Source organism: Triturus cristatus, chromosome 3_1 (assembly GCF_964204655.1).
Source record: "Triturus cristatus chromosome 3_1, aTriCri1.1, whole genome shotgun sequence".
Classification (NCBI taxonomy): Eukaryota; Metazoa; Chordata; class Amphibia; order Caudata; family Salamandridae; genus Triturus; species Triturus cristatus.
This window is the reverse complement of record NC_140583.1, coordinates 1,035,452,177-1,035,468,033: the sequence shown is the minus strand read 5'-3', so window position 1 is coordinate 1,035,468,033 and position 15,857 is coordinate 1,035,452,177. Positions and strand designations below refer to the sequence as shown.

The window sequence follows — 15,857 nt, the reverse complement described above, 5'->3', positions numbered from 1 at the left end:
CACCAGACCCTTTGCAAAAGACTCTATCTAAAGATCCAAAGACTGGGCTATTGACTTTAATTATCAAGAAAAGACGCCTTGACACTCCGGCTCCTCCTCCACCACCCAAACGGAAGGACTCTGCCACTTCTCCCCTCAGAGTGCCCTCCCCACTACCTCCTCCTCCACTTCCTCCACCCCCTCCCCCTCCCAGGTCTCCGCCACCTTTACCTCATTACTCCCCGACCCCGTCCCCAGATCCGGATGACGGGGACCCGGATTATGACCCGGCTGACGCCCCAATGGACCCCACTCCACCGGGGACCCCAGACCCATGGGAAGACTACCACAACCCTGACATACCTGATATGCCTCAGGACGACCTATACCCATCCAGGCCGTCTCCTCCAGAGGACTCCTTAGGGTTTCATCACCTAGTGCAGAGAGCAGCACACTACCATGGGGTGGACATGCACAGCGAACCAGTGGAAGACGACTTCCTACTGGACACATTTGACATTCAGGACAAATCCACGTCTATTTTGCCCATGCTTAAGGGTGTCACCAAGCATGCTGCAGAGGTGTTCAAAGACCCTGTCAGGGCCAGGGTACTAAACCCTAGAATAGAGAAAAAGTACAAGGCGGCACCCACAGACCCTGCATACATTAAGGGCCCTGCTCCCTTAGATTCCCTAGTTGTCTCCACAGCTAGAAAGCGGGCTAACTCTCAGTCCTCAGGAGAAGCCCCACCGCCAGACAAGGAATCAAAACTTCTAGACGCGTCTGGCAAACGCACCGCCTCCCAAGCTGCAAACATGTGGCGCATTGCAAATACACAAGCGCTACTTGCGCGCTATGACAGAGCACACTACGACGAACTTGAGGCTCTTATGCAGCACCTTCCCGAAAAACACAAGCGCAAGGCTCATGACCTGATACAGGAGGGTAAACTAATTACAAACACCTCCATTAAGTGTGCCCTCGATGCAGCCGACACTGCTTCTAGAGCCATAAATACCAGTGTCCTGCTTCGTCGCCATGCCTGGCTCAGGATCTCAGGGTTCAAGCCTGAAGTCCAGGCATCCATACTCAATCACCCTTTTGACCAACAAACTCTCTTTGGGCCAAAGGTAGACGAAGCGTTGGAAAAGATGAAAAAGGACACAGACACAGCAAAGTCTATGGGGGCACTCCAAACACAAGCCTCTAAACGTTCATTTCGACGCTCGTCCTTTCGTGGCACAGGCAGAGGCTTCTCCACCGATAGCGCCTCTACCTCCTACAAGTCCCCTTCTCAAAATACCTTTTCAAAGGGCAACCAAAGGGGTGGTTACAGAGGCAACAACAATAAGGGCAGGGGCAAAACTAACACCACCCGTTCTGCCACCCCGCCCGCACAATGACTTCCCTCCGCTCCCCCCAGACCATCCCACTCCGGTCGGGGGCAGACTACAAAACTTTATCCACGCATGGGAGTCCATAACATCGGACAAATGGGTGACCCAAATCATTCGGTCAGGGTACTGTCTCGAGCTAACATCTACCCCACCCAATATCCCACCAAGGCATCGTCCAATGTCTCAAGAACATTCCACACTGCTCAAACAAGAGGTACTCTCCCTCCTCCAAAAACACGCTATAGAGCAGGTCCCCGTCAATCAGCAAAATCTAGGGGTCTACTCCCTATATTTCTTAATACCAAAGAAAGACGGGACCCTCAGGCCCATTCTGGACCTCCGGCCTCTAAATGCCTACATACATTCAGACATTTCCACATGGTCACCCTACAACAAGTCCTCCCGCTCCTCTGTCATGGAGACTTTCTCACTACCTTGGATCTGAAAGACGCATACTTTCACATTCCAATACACCCCTCTCACAGGAAGTACCTCAGGTTCGTGGTGGACGGGCAGCATTACCAATTCACGGTTCTCCCCTTCGGGGTCACCACAGCGCCACGGGTGTTTACCAAATGCCTAGCGGTAGTAGCAGCACACCTCAGACGTCAACATATTCACGTCTTCCCTTACCTAGACGACTGGCTGATAAAAGCCGCGTCCTACCACCAATGTGTGCAACATACAAACAGCACCATCCAACTGCTCCACCAGCTAGGCTTCACGGTGAACTACCAAAAGTCCAACCTCATACCATCTCACACAAAGCAATATCTCGGGGCCACTATAGACACCTCCAAGGGTATTGCCTATCCAAACTCAGCCAGAATCACAAGCATTCAAGCCTTACGCAAAACATTCCTTCCTCAACACTCTCTTCCAGCAAGAGTGTTTATGAAGCTCATAGGAATGATGGCGTCTTGCATTTTCATAGTGCCCCATGCAAGACTCCACATGCGTCCACTTCAAGAGTGCCTAGCACAACAGTGGAACCAGGCCCAGGGTCAGCTGACGGATCTGGTGTTGGTGGACGGCCGCACACATCACTCTCTGCAGTGGTGGAACACCACAAACCTTTCCAAAGGGCGGCCGTTCCTGGACCCGGTTCCTCAGGTGATTCTAACAGCAGACGCATCGCTCTCCGGCTGGGGAGCGCACCTCTACACCTCACAATGCAAGGTCTATGGACGCCACAGCAAAAATCGCTCCACATCAACCATCTGGAGCTCTTGGCGATCTTTCTAGCCCTAAAATCTTTCCAAAAACACATTTCGGGCAAAGCAATCCTCATTCGCACAGACAACATGACTGCAATGTATTATATCCAAAAACAGGGGGAGACACACTCTCCCCAGCTCTCCCGCTTAGCCCAGAGCATATGGAGATGGGCAATTCCCCAAAACATCTTTCTCCTGGCACAGCACGTTCCAGGCGTACAAAACACCATGGCAGATCTGCTCAGCAGACAAACGCAACAACTACACGAACGGGAACTGCATCCACAAGTTCTTCACCCATTCTTCCAACAGTGGGGGCATCCTCAGATAGACCTCTTCGCCACCCACGAAAACAAAAAATGCTCAAGCTTCGCCGCCAGATACCCACACCCATTGTCCAAGGGCAATGCGATATGGATGAACTGGTCAGGCAGATTTGCATACGCCTTTCCACCTCTCCCACTAATTCCATTAGTGGTAAGGAAGCTACAACAACACTCCCTCACACTCATTCTAGTAGCTCCGACGTGGGCCAGGCAGCCGTGGTACACCACACTACTACAACTATCAGTGGTACCACATCAAAAACTGCACCTATCCCCATGCCTCCTAACCCAGAACCATGGAGAAATCAGGCACCCGGACCCAGCTCAGCTCAACCTGGCGATCTGGCTCCTGAAATCTTAGAATTTGGATACCTTAACCTTCCCCCTGATTGCATGAACATCATCATGGAAGCCAGACGTCCTACCACTAGAGCATGCTATGCCGCAAAGTGGAAGAGATTTGTAATTTACTGCCGTAACAATACAATCAACTCTTTAGATGCATCCATACAGCACATCATATGCTATCTGCTCCATCTTCACAGGTGTAACCTGGCATATTCATCCCTACGCCTACACCTAGCAGCGATCGCTGCTTATCTACAAAACAGACAGCATTTATCACTCTTCAGAGTGCCCGCTATTAAAGCCTTTATGGAAGGCCTTAAACGAGTAATTCCTCCCAGGGCACCACCTTCCCCTGTATGGAATCTAAATTTAGTTCTTACACGGCTAATGGGTCCGCCCTTCGAACCAATGCATAAATGTGAGCTACAGTTTCTCACCTGGAAAACAGCTTTTCTCGTAGCTATCACTTCCCTTAGAAGGGTTGGTGAAATACAAGCGTTCACTATACAGGAACCCTTCCTACAAATACATCACAGCAAGGTCATACTTCGCACGAATCCGAAGTTTCTGCCCAAGGTCATTTCCCCCTTCCATCTCAATCAATCGGTGGAATTACCTGTCTTCTTCTCGCAACCTCAATCTGTTGCAGAGAGGGCCTTACACACACTCGATGTTAAAAGGGCTTTGCTGTACTACATACAAAGAACGCAACCCTTCAGGAAGACTAAACAATTGTTCGTTTCCTTCTCTCCACCACATAAAGGCAACCCCATCTCTAAATCAGGGATAGCTAGGTGGATTGTAAAGTGCATACAAATTTGCTATCAAAAGGCAAAAAGAACATTATCTGTTCCGCCTAAAGCCCACTCTACAAGAAAGTTAGGGGCTTCTATGGCTTTTCTAGGGAACATACCCTTAGATGACATCTGCAAAGCAGCCACATGGTCTACACCGCACACCTTCACAAAACATTACTGTGTAGATGTGCATTCCAAGCAGCAAGCTAGGGTGGGCCAGGCTGTACTAAAGACACTTTTTCAAACCACTGCAGCGGATACCGGTGGTCGCCGCTAAGGTTGGGTACTGCTATATAATCTATGCTAAGTGTACAATCTGCAGCTCATATGCCTCGAACGGAATATGCTACTTACCAGTATACATCTGTTCTTGGCATGTAGAGCTGCAGAGTTGTACACGCCCACCCGCCTCCCCGGCTACCTGTATCCGTTCCAGTACATCTTATTTAGATACAACACACATGGGTTTCTCACTGTTATTACTACGCTCCATCATTTCCCTGTTAGCGAAAAACAATCTGAGGATGGAGCCGAAGCCCATGCGCAGTACGGACCGAAGGAGGAGTCACCGAACTCGTGACTTCCAAAGACTGTCCAAAGAACAAAAACAAACTGCAAACATCCGGGCCCAACACCAGATGGCGATCTATGCTAAGTGTACAACTCTGCAGCTCTACATGCCAAGAACAGATGCATACTGGTAAGTAGCATATTCCTTTCGTTCCATGTTTCACACACAAAAAAAAAAAAATTCAACTCTGGAAGCTGTCTGGTATTATTGTAGAGTCTGGGAAGCTAGTGCAATAACAATGTTGATTACATTTTTAGATCTGGCTTACAAAGCCTTGGCTGTATTAGTCTATGCCCTAAACTGTTGTATTTAAAGGAAAATATTATATAGCTATGATTGTATTACCCATGTATATATTCTGAATTGTCCCACAAATATCCTATTTATTTGCACAAAACTTGTTTAACTTGTATGTTCTTTTGCTCATTTTGCCGCATTTGCACTTTATTGGAGCTGATAAGAAAAGTCAGCAGGCCAAACATGATTGAATTAATAGGCTGGAAGTGTTCTGGTCAACAGTACGAATAAAACAGCCAGTGCTGTTTTTGGTTGAGACTTAAAAGGTCCACTCTTGAAATTATGTAAATGCTGATACTGTACAGATTATGGATGTATTAAGTCTGTTTCAAACTGCCCTTAAACTAATAGTAAAAATGCATGTCTCAGTACTGTTGTGTACTTTAGAAACTGTATTTAAGAAATTAAATCTTTTTAAGAAAGTTTTTTTAATTGGATGCACTGATTATTAACTTGTGATTTAAATATACGTTCATCCTTGAAATTATACGCAACGAGTTTAGATGCACAGAAAGCGATTTCTTAAATGTAATAATCTTAGAAATCTATCATTTTAGAAGTTTCTTCTGACAAATTCTGATATATATATATATATATATATCTGCCTCAGATGTTTACTCCCACTTTTTGCTGATGTTTCACTGTTTTTCGACTTTAGTCTGGCTGGGACCCTGCTATTCAGGGCCCCAGCCTAGCTGCTTCCTCTCTAAATTGATTGCATGTACTTTAGGTACACCAGAGATTGGATCCTGAGGTACCCTTGTGAGTTCCTAGTATATGGTACACTATGTACCCAGGGCATAGGTACCCCAGGGGCTGAAGCATGTATTATGCCACCCAAAATGACACCACAGGTCTGCTACTGCAGCCTGGGTAAGGTGGTGCATGCACCCCTTACTGTGATAGCACTCCTATGACAGGCCTTGTCAATCCTGAAGGCAGAGTGCTTGGTTCTTATGTGAGAGGGTGCCCCTGCATGAGCAGAGCCCCTCTGCAGCGTTCGGAGTCCATTCTCTGATGGTGTTTATAGTGCAGCCTGACCATATACTCTTAAGTGCATTATAACCCAACGGTAAATGCTAACTTTGGACTGGCTGCACGGAAACATGTCATGTTTGGTGTCAAACACCTTGGAATCATACCCCCACGTCAGTAACTGGTGTGGGAGTATGATCCCACCCTTCTAGAGGGAAAGACATGGCAGCACTGGTATACCCGGTAGAAATTTAATAGAGCCCTGGCATCACAAAATGGATGCTGCAGCCACAGACACGGGTCTGGCCTCCTGCTGCTGACCGACTCTCCGACAGGGGAGGCCTGGACAATAGGTATCCTGTCACTGGGGCTTATGTGTATTGGGGCTGGGTGGGAGCACTCTCTGAGTGCTTTGAAGTTCTGCACATTTGGTGTCCCTGTGCATAGTCCAGCTCAAACCGGTAAGGGTCTTCCAGCCCCTGCTCTGGCACGAAACTGGTCAAAGGAAATGGGTGTAGCCACCCCTCTTTCCAAACCATCCCATAGGTGGGTCCCCAGAGCTAGTCCAACCCCTTACTTGGGTATAAGTAAGGAACTCTGTAACCAGAACTTTAGATATCCCTGGACGAAACTCTGAAGCTGAATCCTGGAACTTCAACGCTCTACTCAAGACTTGAGAACTGAAGAAATCTCCCTTGGGGTCAAGGAGTGACTACCCTGCTTGGCAGGCACCAACGCAGCAATTTGCCGGTCTGCATTTCCGAAGCTCCTGCCGGACTCTGAAGTATTTGCAGCCCAGGAAAAGGATTTCCAGACATCTCACAGGCCGACCCGAGTCCCCAGCAAAGCTGAGACCCGCAGCCCTTGTGAGTAGCGTGGAACCGGAACTCCTGGTCACCGTTCACTTTTGCAAGTGCATGGACTTCTCGACGTCTCCTGAAGTCGTGCTTGGGCTGACTTGTAGCCCCCACCTCGAGCACAGAATCCACCGAAGATTGTCGGCCTAGTCACCCAGAGTGACCCGTGGGCCGCCATTTTGTGTTTCGGCTCGAGGTCCCTTTGCGATCCCTGGTCCGTCGACTGGTGGGTCCCTGAGGGGGTAACTTTGAATTTCCTTGGGCTTCTCTGGTTGCTCCAGACGTGCCCTGACTCCTTAACAAGAGGTGAGTCCTACAGACCTTGCTGGTCTGCACCGAAGCATCTTTCTCGTTTCTGCGTGGGTTGCTGTTGCCAAGGTTTGTTGTGTCCAATCCGGGTACCGACGCTGCAGCACTCTACATCCTTCGTGGGACAGCTCGAATACAGCTCCTGGTCTTCCTCGACGCCTTCTGGTCCTCGTGGCTGAAGAGTCAAGCTTCACCTTAAATTACCCGACATCGGTGGGCATCTGCCTATCCCCTTCCTGGTCACTGGCTAGTGACCCAGACTCTGTCCCCTCTGCTTTCAGGCTCTTCTCATCTTCGATCCAGGCTTGGATCTCTTCGGACACTTCGCATCTTGGCGGCAACAGCACTTCTTTGCCAGCTCCCATTGAAATTGACGATGCGACCGAACACCAAAAGACACCTATGCACCCGGCTTCCCTGGGTAAGGTAACACGAGTACTCTGGTGCTCCCGTGGGCGTTGGCCCTAGAACTTCCTAAGTCCAAAATGGTTTGGTCCTGACTCAATTCTAAGTGTCCCTAATCTGTAAAATCTAACCGCGACTTTCCCCATAGAAGCTAACGGGAGCTTGTGGCTGTGTTCACACACTGCACACGGCCCCCGTGGGTCCCCTGCGTCACTACCTTGGGTGGTTCCTTGGGGTCCCAGCCATTCTACAGGCTCTAGGCCTTGTGTCTAGTTAAGCCGTGGTTCTTATACCACTATTTTAGTGTATGGTTTGGCTCGCCCCTAGGGCCTGACGTGTATTTGTGCTTATTACTGTGATATTTGAAGTGTAACTTATGTTTTTTGACCTCTAGTGTCATAAAGAGTCTTGGAGGGTGTGTTTAGAAATAAATACAGATAATATATATATATATATATATATATATATATATATATCTATACCTGGTGTGGTTATCTTTCATTTAGTCACTCAAGAGATTATAGTCTGGTAAAACAAGCTGCCTTACATTCCTTCAAGACTTAGCCGTAAGGCTGCTCTCCATAGCTACCACTAGGATAGCTTTCAATCAAGGTTGTCTTTAACTTCTAACCAATAAGGGGTTGTTTGGACTGGTACAGGGTCCCCACTATAACTAGTGAACAGCATATACCTGGCCAACTTCTCACATTGGTGTGCAGCGTGTGGGATTCCAGCTTGCTATTGTTTTTACCAGATAATCTCAATTGAGTGACTAACTGAAAACCACTAAAGGTACCCCAGGTACATATAATACAAGCTTTAGAATACAGTAAGTTCTGCTGAACTTTGAGTTGTGTGTTAATGGCTTAGCACACCCTTTCTACAACTCGAGAGTTTAGTAGGCCACACTAGAGTAGGTAGTGCAATACACCACACCTCACTAGTAATGTATTCAAGGCCAGGAACCAGTGGGTCCCTTCCAGAAGCCAATGGGCTTCTAGTTTCCAAGTATGATAACCTCCCATTCATGTAACTGAGAGCATTATGTACAGCTAGGAAACTGAGGACAGGCAAAAGTCCAACCACCCAGCATCTCATAGAGGTACGCAGGCTGGATGATCTCAGAAGACCTATAGGGTCTGAAGGGGCAGGCAGATTGGGTGGTACAGAACCTGCGTAAGGGCCTAGGGGTGTAACCCCATGACCTAACCTCTGATGCTGGCCAGGCAGATGACAATGATCTAGACCTGGACAATCCAACTCCCCTGCAGGGTGATGGAGAGGACCACAATGGTCCCCTCTTTTTCCCTACTGGAAGAGTTGGTGGTGGGCCTAGGAGGTCAAGATCTCCCTCATTGGAGTCTAACCATTCTGGTTCATCCATAGGGACCTCTATTTCCTCTTATAGGAGGGAAACCTCTCAGGAGAGGAGGGAGAGACTGCTTAAGTATGAGGAAGCTCATCTGGAAATCAGAAAGAGGCAGGTAGCCCTAGATAAGGAGGCCCTAGAGCTCTACAGAGCTAGAAAAAAGTTGGGACTAGAGTCCCATGGTGGCAGCAACATCCCTAGAGATAGGGTGAGGTCTTATGACTATAGAAACCTGAATACCTGAATAAGATTGTCCCTCCCTACCGGAGTGGGGATGACACACACAAATGGATAACTGCACTGGAAAGGGCCTGTAAAGCCAAAGGGTCCCCCTTGAGCAGTGGGCAGCAATCTTATGGCTCTCCTTTGAAGACAAAGGTAGAGATAAGCTCCTCACTGTTAGAGAGGAGGAGGCAGGTGATTACAACAGTCTGAAGAGTGCCCTGATTGATGGATTTGGCCTAACCACTGAAAAATACAGGTTAAAGTTCAGGAATACCCAAAAGGCACAGAATCAAGCCTGGGTAGACTTTGTAGATTGTGCTACTAAGGCTCTGGAAGGTTGGTTACTTGGCAGCAAAGTGCATGATTTTCAAGGATTGTGTAATGTTATTATGAGGGAGCAGATCCTTAATAATTGTCAGAATCAGCTGTTGCACCAGTACCTGGTGGACTCCGATCTGACCTCCCCACAAGAATTGGGAAAGAAGGCAGACAAGTGGGCCAGAACCAGGGTGGATTTTACCAAGAGCTGTGCGCTACTCCCATTTTTTGCTCCTTGGGGACTGTAATATCCACCTGGACAATCCTGATGGGAATGATACGCGCAACTTTTTAGCTTTATTGCACTCTGCCCAGTTGGTTCAATATGTTTCCTACTACTAAAGCAGTAGGGGTTAGGAAGTGTGGCTTAAAAACTGGGATATATGCTGAAAATGGAAGGGGGGCTTTAGTGACGTGCATCAGGATCAAGAGAACAGGAGAATGAGGCAATCTATACAGCTAGAAGAAAAGAGTCAGCGGTAACCCTCTAGGACAGCACCGGATTATCAGTTAACCCATTAAATTGATTGGTGACAAATTCAAATTCACCCTGTGTGTGCGCTCTTGAATAGTACCCGCTAACACAATACCTCCCCAAATACTGGGGCCAAATGAGACATAAACAGCAAAAGGCGCACCACTTCCACAAATGTAAATGATATCAAATTAATCCATGTACGTGGAATATTTTCTTTTCAAAAGATCTTCTTTATTATTCATTTGTTTAAATGACATTTAAGAACAGCCAAAAGCAGCCGACGCGTTTCGTCCAACTTGGGACATCTGGGGTCCCCTCCAGGTTTTTGAAATATGCGGAATCGGGCATTGAAAAGACTTTGAATCCTATCCTTATCATTGGATAAACCTTTGACCTGGTGCTATATTATTGATACTAAAAAGACGGGACCAACGATTGCCATTTGTCTGATTTAGACTTGTACCCTATTCGACACACTCTCTATCTTATAAATAGACGTTGAATGACGCTTTAGAAACTTCAAGAAAACATACATATACAGATGTACTGTCTCTTACGCCCTGAAGAAGTCCCAAGTTGGACGAAACGCGTCGGCTGCTTTTGGCTGTTCTTAAATGTCATTTTAACAAATGAATAATAAAGAAGATCTTTTGAAAAGAAAATATTCCACGTACATGGATTAATTTGATATCATTTACATTTGTGGAAGTGGTGCGCCTTTTGCTGTTTAAATCTATACAGCTAGTTTAGAATCGACTTAAAGAACTACTGCAGAAGGTATTGTTACTCCTGGAGTCCATGGTTCTCTGTTGAACTATGAAAAAAACAGTTTAGGATCAGCTTCGTTAAAAAGAAAAAGCACATCTGTCTCGAAGAGGAACTAAGGGAAGAAGACAAAACAAAAGTTCCAATCAAGGGGAAAACTGGATACAAACTGTATGAAGATGAGAAGCATTTGGTATCAGATTAGCTTTTCCTTCTTGACATGGTTTTAAATAACCTGGATTTAAAAATGTATGGTTAGCTTATTAAAAGCTTAATTAACGTCACAGTTAAATGCAAATACAGCACTGAACTGACAAAATTAAAACCTAATAACCAAACCACTCATCCCCCAAAAATGTAAAGATGTAAATGATAAAGCATGATTAAAGACTGACACCGTATCGAAGGCAGTATTAAAATGCGATGAAAGTATGTCAAGGTGCATGAAGCAGGGTCCCTAAAGTGGTATCACACATTTGTAATGAAAAATGTAACTCTGGTATTATCAATTATACACTATCCGTTAACTACAGAGCATTTTATGTACATCAAACTTTGCTTTTTTTATCAAACGTATTACAGTTATACCTTTGAACTTTTAAATTAGGTTTGGCCTGCGTGAATTTCTGGTCATTGCACCTGCAGCCAATGATGCGGTTATAAGTGAATCCAAGTGCAACCTTCTGCTAAGTTCAGTCTCTATCGCTTTGGGAAACACTGGCTGGTAGGTTATATTTTTAATGTGTGCTTGATTTTCATTTCAACTGACCTGGTCTATTTAGTTGTATTATATAATCAAAGTACATCAGAGTAGTGTTTAATTAAAATTACATAACATAAAGTAGCATAGTAAAGATTTATGTATGGGATACAGGTAGTGCACATTAGGTACTGGAAATCGTTCTTGGATGGGGAGAAGAACCGCTACAAAATGTTAACAAAAAATGGAGTGTTGGTAAGTGCTGTGATGGCACTGTTTGATTGTTAATATGGTGTTAATGAGTTCACACGAAATGGCAATGGCGTCATCATAGTTCTCTTCAGAAGATAAGGCATCAGCCACGAGGGCTTCTTAGTTCAGCAGCTGTTTCTTTGGGACAGCATTGTCAATTGACTTATCTAATGTGCATGAATAATTCATAAATTCTAGGTGAAACGGTGTCCCTCTCTGCAAAGCATACCATAGACCGAAAAGCAAAATTGACACAAATACCTGATGCGTTTGTTTAAATATGAGAAAGCTTGATAAACATTAATGGAATTAGGGGCTGCTGGTAGCCTGTTTGTTGATGTCTCATTAAGGACTGTCATCTTACAAAATGACAATTAGCTGTGGTGTTGTGCAAAACAGGGGTTTTTCAGAATACACATTTGTAATTGTATTCTTTTCCCTCTCACTTTTTTGTAATGTTTCCAGCCAGGTGCCATTATTTGTGCAAATACATCAAAAATGGCGAAGATTGTATGTTGGAGAATGTCAAGGTCCTGGTGTTCGGACAGATTTTGAAATGGTTCATCTTCGCAAAGTACTTAACCAATATACCCATTTATCTGGATTGCTAGATATCTTCAAATCAAAAATTGTAAGTGGTAATTACAATACCATTCATTAAAGTAAGAATTCGGTTTTGTCAGTGAGTAGCTGGATGGGAATATTTGTAAATAAACTTTTTGCCAGTGTTATAGCCCAATTTTTTTTGGGAATGCATTTTTTGTTAAATGGAGAATCTCCACAAGTGTGGAGCACAGTACAGGTTGCAGTTTGAAATTATATATACCATATTGGTGTGTACAATAAATAGTGCAATATATTCCAGTGATGATCAAGTTATCTATTTTGATGGGCCACTCGGGAGCTTCCGAGCTGCCAGGACAGGGTCTCACCAACCCGGCACTTCCCATGTCAAGCCACCCCACTATGCTTTGTAAGCCCAGTTGTGAAGTGGAGATTGCACCTATCATTATTCAGAGTGCGGTCTCAGTCACGTGGGGGAGGGGCATAGAATTCTTTACACCTCCCGCATATTTTAGCTAATATTTTAGGACTCCATTAAAAGGATAGACGACCTTATAATCCCCATGCATGCATTCATTCCTCCAAGTCATTTGTAGGTCGCTACATACCAGCGCTGCATACTAGACAGCGAAGCTGTCTGGCTATGCGAAAGACATCTTGGGGACTTTCAGAAGGTTGACCTGGGAATGCATTCCACCCGTGGCTTGCTATTGGCTTTGAGGTTTGTAACCTTTCAATTTGCTGGCTTTATTTGCTTTAGGTTGTGTAGCTTGAGTTCGTACCGCCCCGTGAGAAAGCCATGTTTACAGCATTCTTCCAAAAGATTCCTTTTTTGTAGTAAACAACCCTTTAAATCATGTTCTTAACTCATCACCTTCAAGGTAGTGTTTTTGTGGGAGTCTGGTGTTTATTTTGCTTTTATCAAAGTGAGAGCGTTTATAGGAAGGAAAGAGGAATGCAGCCTAGTTTCTCCATGGAGTGTACATGTGCCTTTTAAACAGATGTGTATATATATATATATATTTTAGACATAGCTATCTCCAAAGGTATCCTCTTTTATGAGCTGCACAAAACATTTGCTCGTTTTTTGCAAAATTGTTCTTTTTGTGAGTCCATTTAATTTGTGAAACTGCCTTTTTAGGAACAAAGTGCAAAACCACGTTTCAGTCTCGGCGTCAGCATAACATATATGGTGATCATGGGCAATTTACACTGTTTATGGTCTATTCACTGTGGAGCACAGGTTTAAGATTCTTTCTCCGGAAAGAGCCAGCCACATTGTAACATAATTTAACACTGCTTTGTTTTCACTTTGATGTGTAAATCATATGCTGTATTTATAACATCTGTGTCAACTCGTTTTGGAGCGTTAAATGCACTTTTTCTAATGAACGCTTTTATGTTTAGTTAAAAAATAATTATATATTCCATCTGCAACTGTGCCTTTTTTAGTACACATATTACTGGACATAAATAATTTCCTCGTTTGTCCTTGCAGGCACTAGGGTCATGATTTCAATGGTGCAGCAAGTGCAGTGTGGCAAAGAAGCCAAAATGTTTAAGAAAATCACTGATTACTGATTATTGTGATGTTTTACTACTAAAGCAGTCGTAAGGGAAATTATCGTGTTGGCACTAGGGTCAGGATTTGAATGGTGCAGTGGCACAGGTGCCAAAAGGTCTAGGAAACCGCCTGAACACTGATTATTGCTATATTTGACTACTAAGCAAGCAGTCACGGGGCGTGGTCAAGATGGCGGCCAAGACAGACGTTCTCATGTAAGCTCCTCCTGAGTCTGGCTTTTTCCTTCACTATGCTGCACTGTTGTGACCGCACAGCTGCCTGGAGGGGTGCCCACCTCCCCTGCTCCTTCCCATTCATTGCTGCTGGTGCCTTGAAGGTAACCCAAGGGCATTAATTAATCCTGGCGGTTGCAAGGGCTGAGGCTGGCCTGTGCTGGTTAGGCAGTGCACTGCTTTAACTAGCCAGGAGGCCTGTGGAATTTGTGCAGGACCCTCTGCCACTCATGGGGTTCTGCGGGAGATGCTAAGCTTGGGGCCCGACTGCACCAGGAACCCGGGCCGGGTATTTCTAGGACGGTTGATGCGCCAACGTGGAGGGAGTCAGAATACTGGCTGGAAACTGCAGTGCAGGCCTCTGTGGTGCCACAAGTTGCACGCCGGCTCTCTCCCGCTTAATGTCTTGGCTGACATTCTTGTTGTGGGCACGGAGCGCTGACATGCGCTCTGGGAGCCGCTTGCATGTCACAGGGGTCCGGGTCATGGGGAGCACGGGTGCTTGAGGCACGCAGCCTGGACTTGCTGATAATTGCTGCGGGGAGCAGTGCTGTCTTTGGAGCCGCCGCGAGCCGGCCATTACTGCACATAGCCGTGGCTCTGCTGGTGCTGCACATAGTAAGGAGTGCCGACCTGGGAGGCCGTGTGGTGCTTTTGCGGGCCTCCTTGCCACTCTTGAGGCCTCGTGGACAGTGACTGCTCAAAGCATGTGTGTTGGTGGCCCCTGGATCCCGGTAAGTACTGCATGCTGATGGGGCCCACTCCTGACTGTGGCCATATACAGACAGCGGAGGCCTCCTGCAGTGCACTAATACCCAATCCTTCATGGTCTCCCTGGCAGTGCCTTGTGCATTGGGGTGATATACTCAGCGAAGGGCCCGCTGTGAGTTCCCTCGGGTCTCCAGGATTGTGCTCTGATCTTTGGGGCGGGGTTCTCCTTGCAGTTGCCCAACTCTTGTGGGTTGGTGACTTGAATCTGCGGCAGTGGCTCCTTAGATAGGTACACTGTGCTCCTCTGGGGCACCTTCTGTCACATCTCAACTGAGTGGGATGCTCACAAGGCAGTTATACAAGGGTATTATATTGCCACCACTTGGGGCGTTTGGCAAACGCTGTGCAGAAATATACTGACCAAAGAACGAGACATGCGGGACTTGGAATTAGACCAACTACGATCCCCTGCTCTGCTTGCCTCATTATTGCACCTGCATAGGGAACGGATTTGGATCAAGGGCTGGGGAGACTAGACTATAACCATTACCTTGCCAGGTTGCACGGAGAAGGCGACTGCACAGGCAGAATGCTGCCGTGGCTGATGCGTGCTGAGCACTCCCTTCCTCCCCTGGGTGTGTTGCGAGCAGATGATGGTATGCTCCTCAACACACAGGCCAACATCAATGTGGCCTTTGTGGATTTCTTTGGCTCCCTGTATGCAGCCGTACCAGTTTCTTCTGACACTGACCTGCGTACATATCTTTTAGGAGCTGCCACTCCGTGAGCTCAGTGTGTTCTGGATAGCCGATCTAGACGCTCCCCTTCAGTTAGATGGATTGCGCCTGGTCATCTTGCAGATAGCGCGTAGCAAAACTTCGGGTACCGATTGCTTTCCTACTGAATATTAGTCTACTTATGGAACTATCTTGACAGCCAAGCTATTGGAGGTTCACAATGCTCTATATGACGATGGGCACCTCCCTGCTACACTCTGAGGCTCTCATTGTGGTCCTGGTGAAAGTCTTGGCCAACAGATTGCTGCCTTTACTCTGCACCCTCGTGCATGATGATCAATCCGGTTTTATTTCTAGGAGAAGTACCTTTCTCAACGTCCGTCGACTGCTATGGCTCCTCCGGACGGATCTGTATACCTATGGTGTTCTGGTGAAGATGTCCCTTGATATTGAGAAGGGCCTG

The 15,857-nt window shown here is 46.3% G+C and overlaps 1 protein-coding gene across 6 annotated transcripts in view; it reads left to right on the top strand.

Annotated features, from left to right (window-relative positions):
* RAB3GAP1 (RAB3 GTPase activating protein catalytic subunit 1) overlaps nucleotides 1-15,857 on the top strand; it is a 673,051-nt gene that overhangs the window by 256,071 nt on the left and 401,123 nt on the right. For all 6 annotated transcript variants that reach the window (XM_085645769.1, XM_085645771.1, XM_085645770.1 and 3 more), the window contains 2 exons: nucleotides 11,241-11,357; nucleotides 12,051-12,216. In XM_085645769.1, the coding sequence (XP_085501895.1) occupies nucleotides 11,241-11,357; nucleotides 12,051-12,216 (283 nt within the window). The remainder of the gene's footprint in view (nucleotides 1-11,240; nucleotides 11,358-12,050; nucleotides 12,217-15,857) is intronic.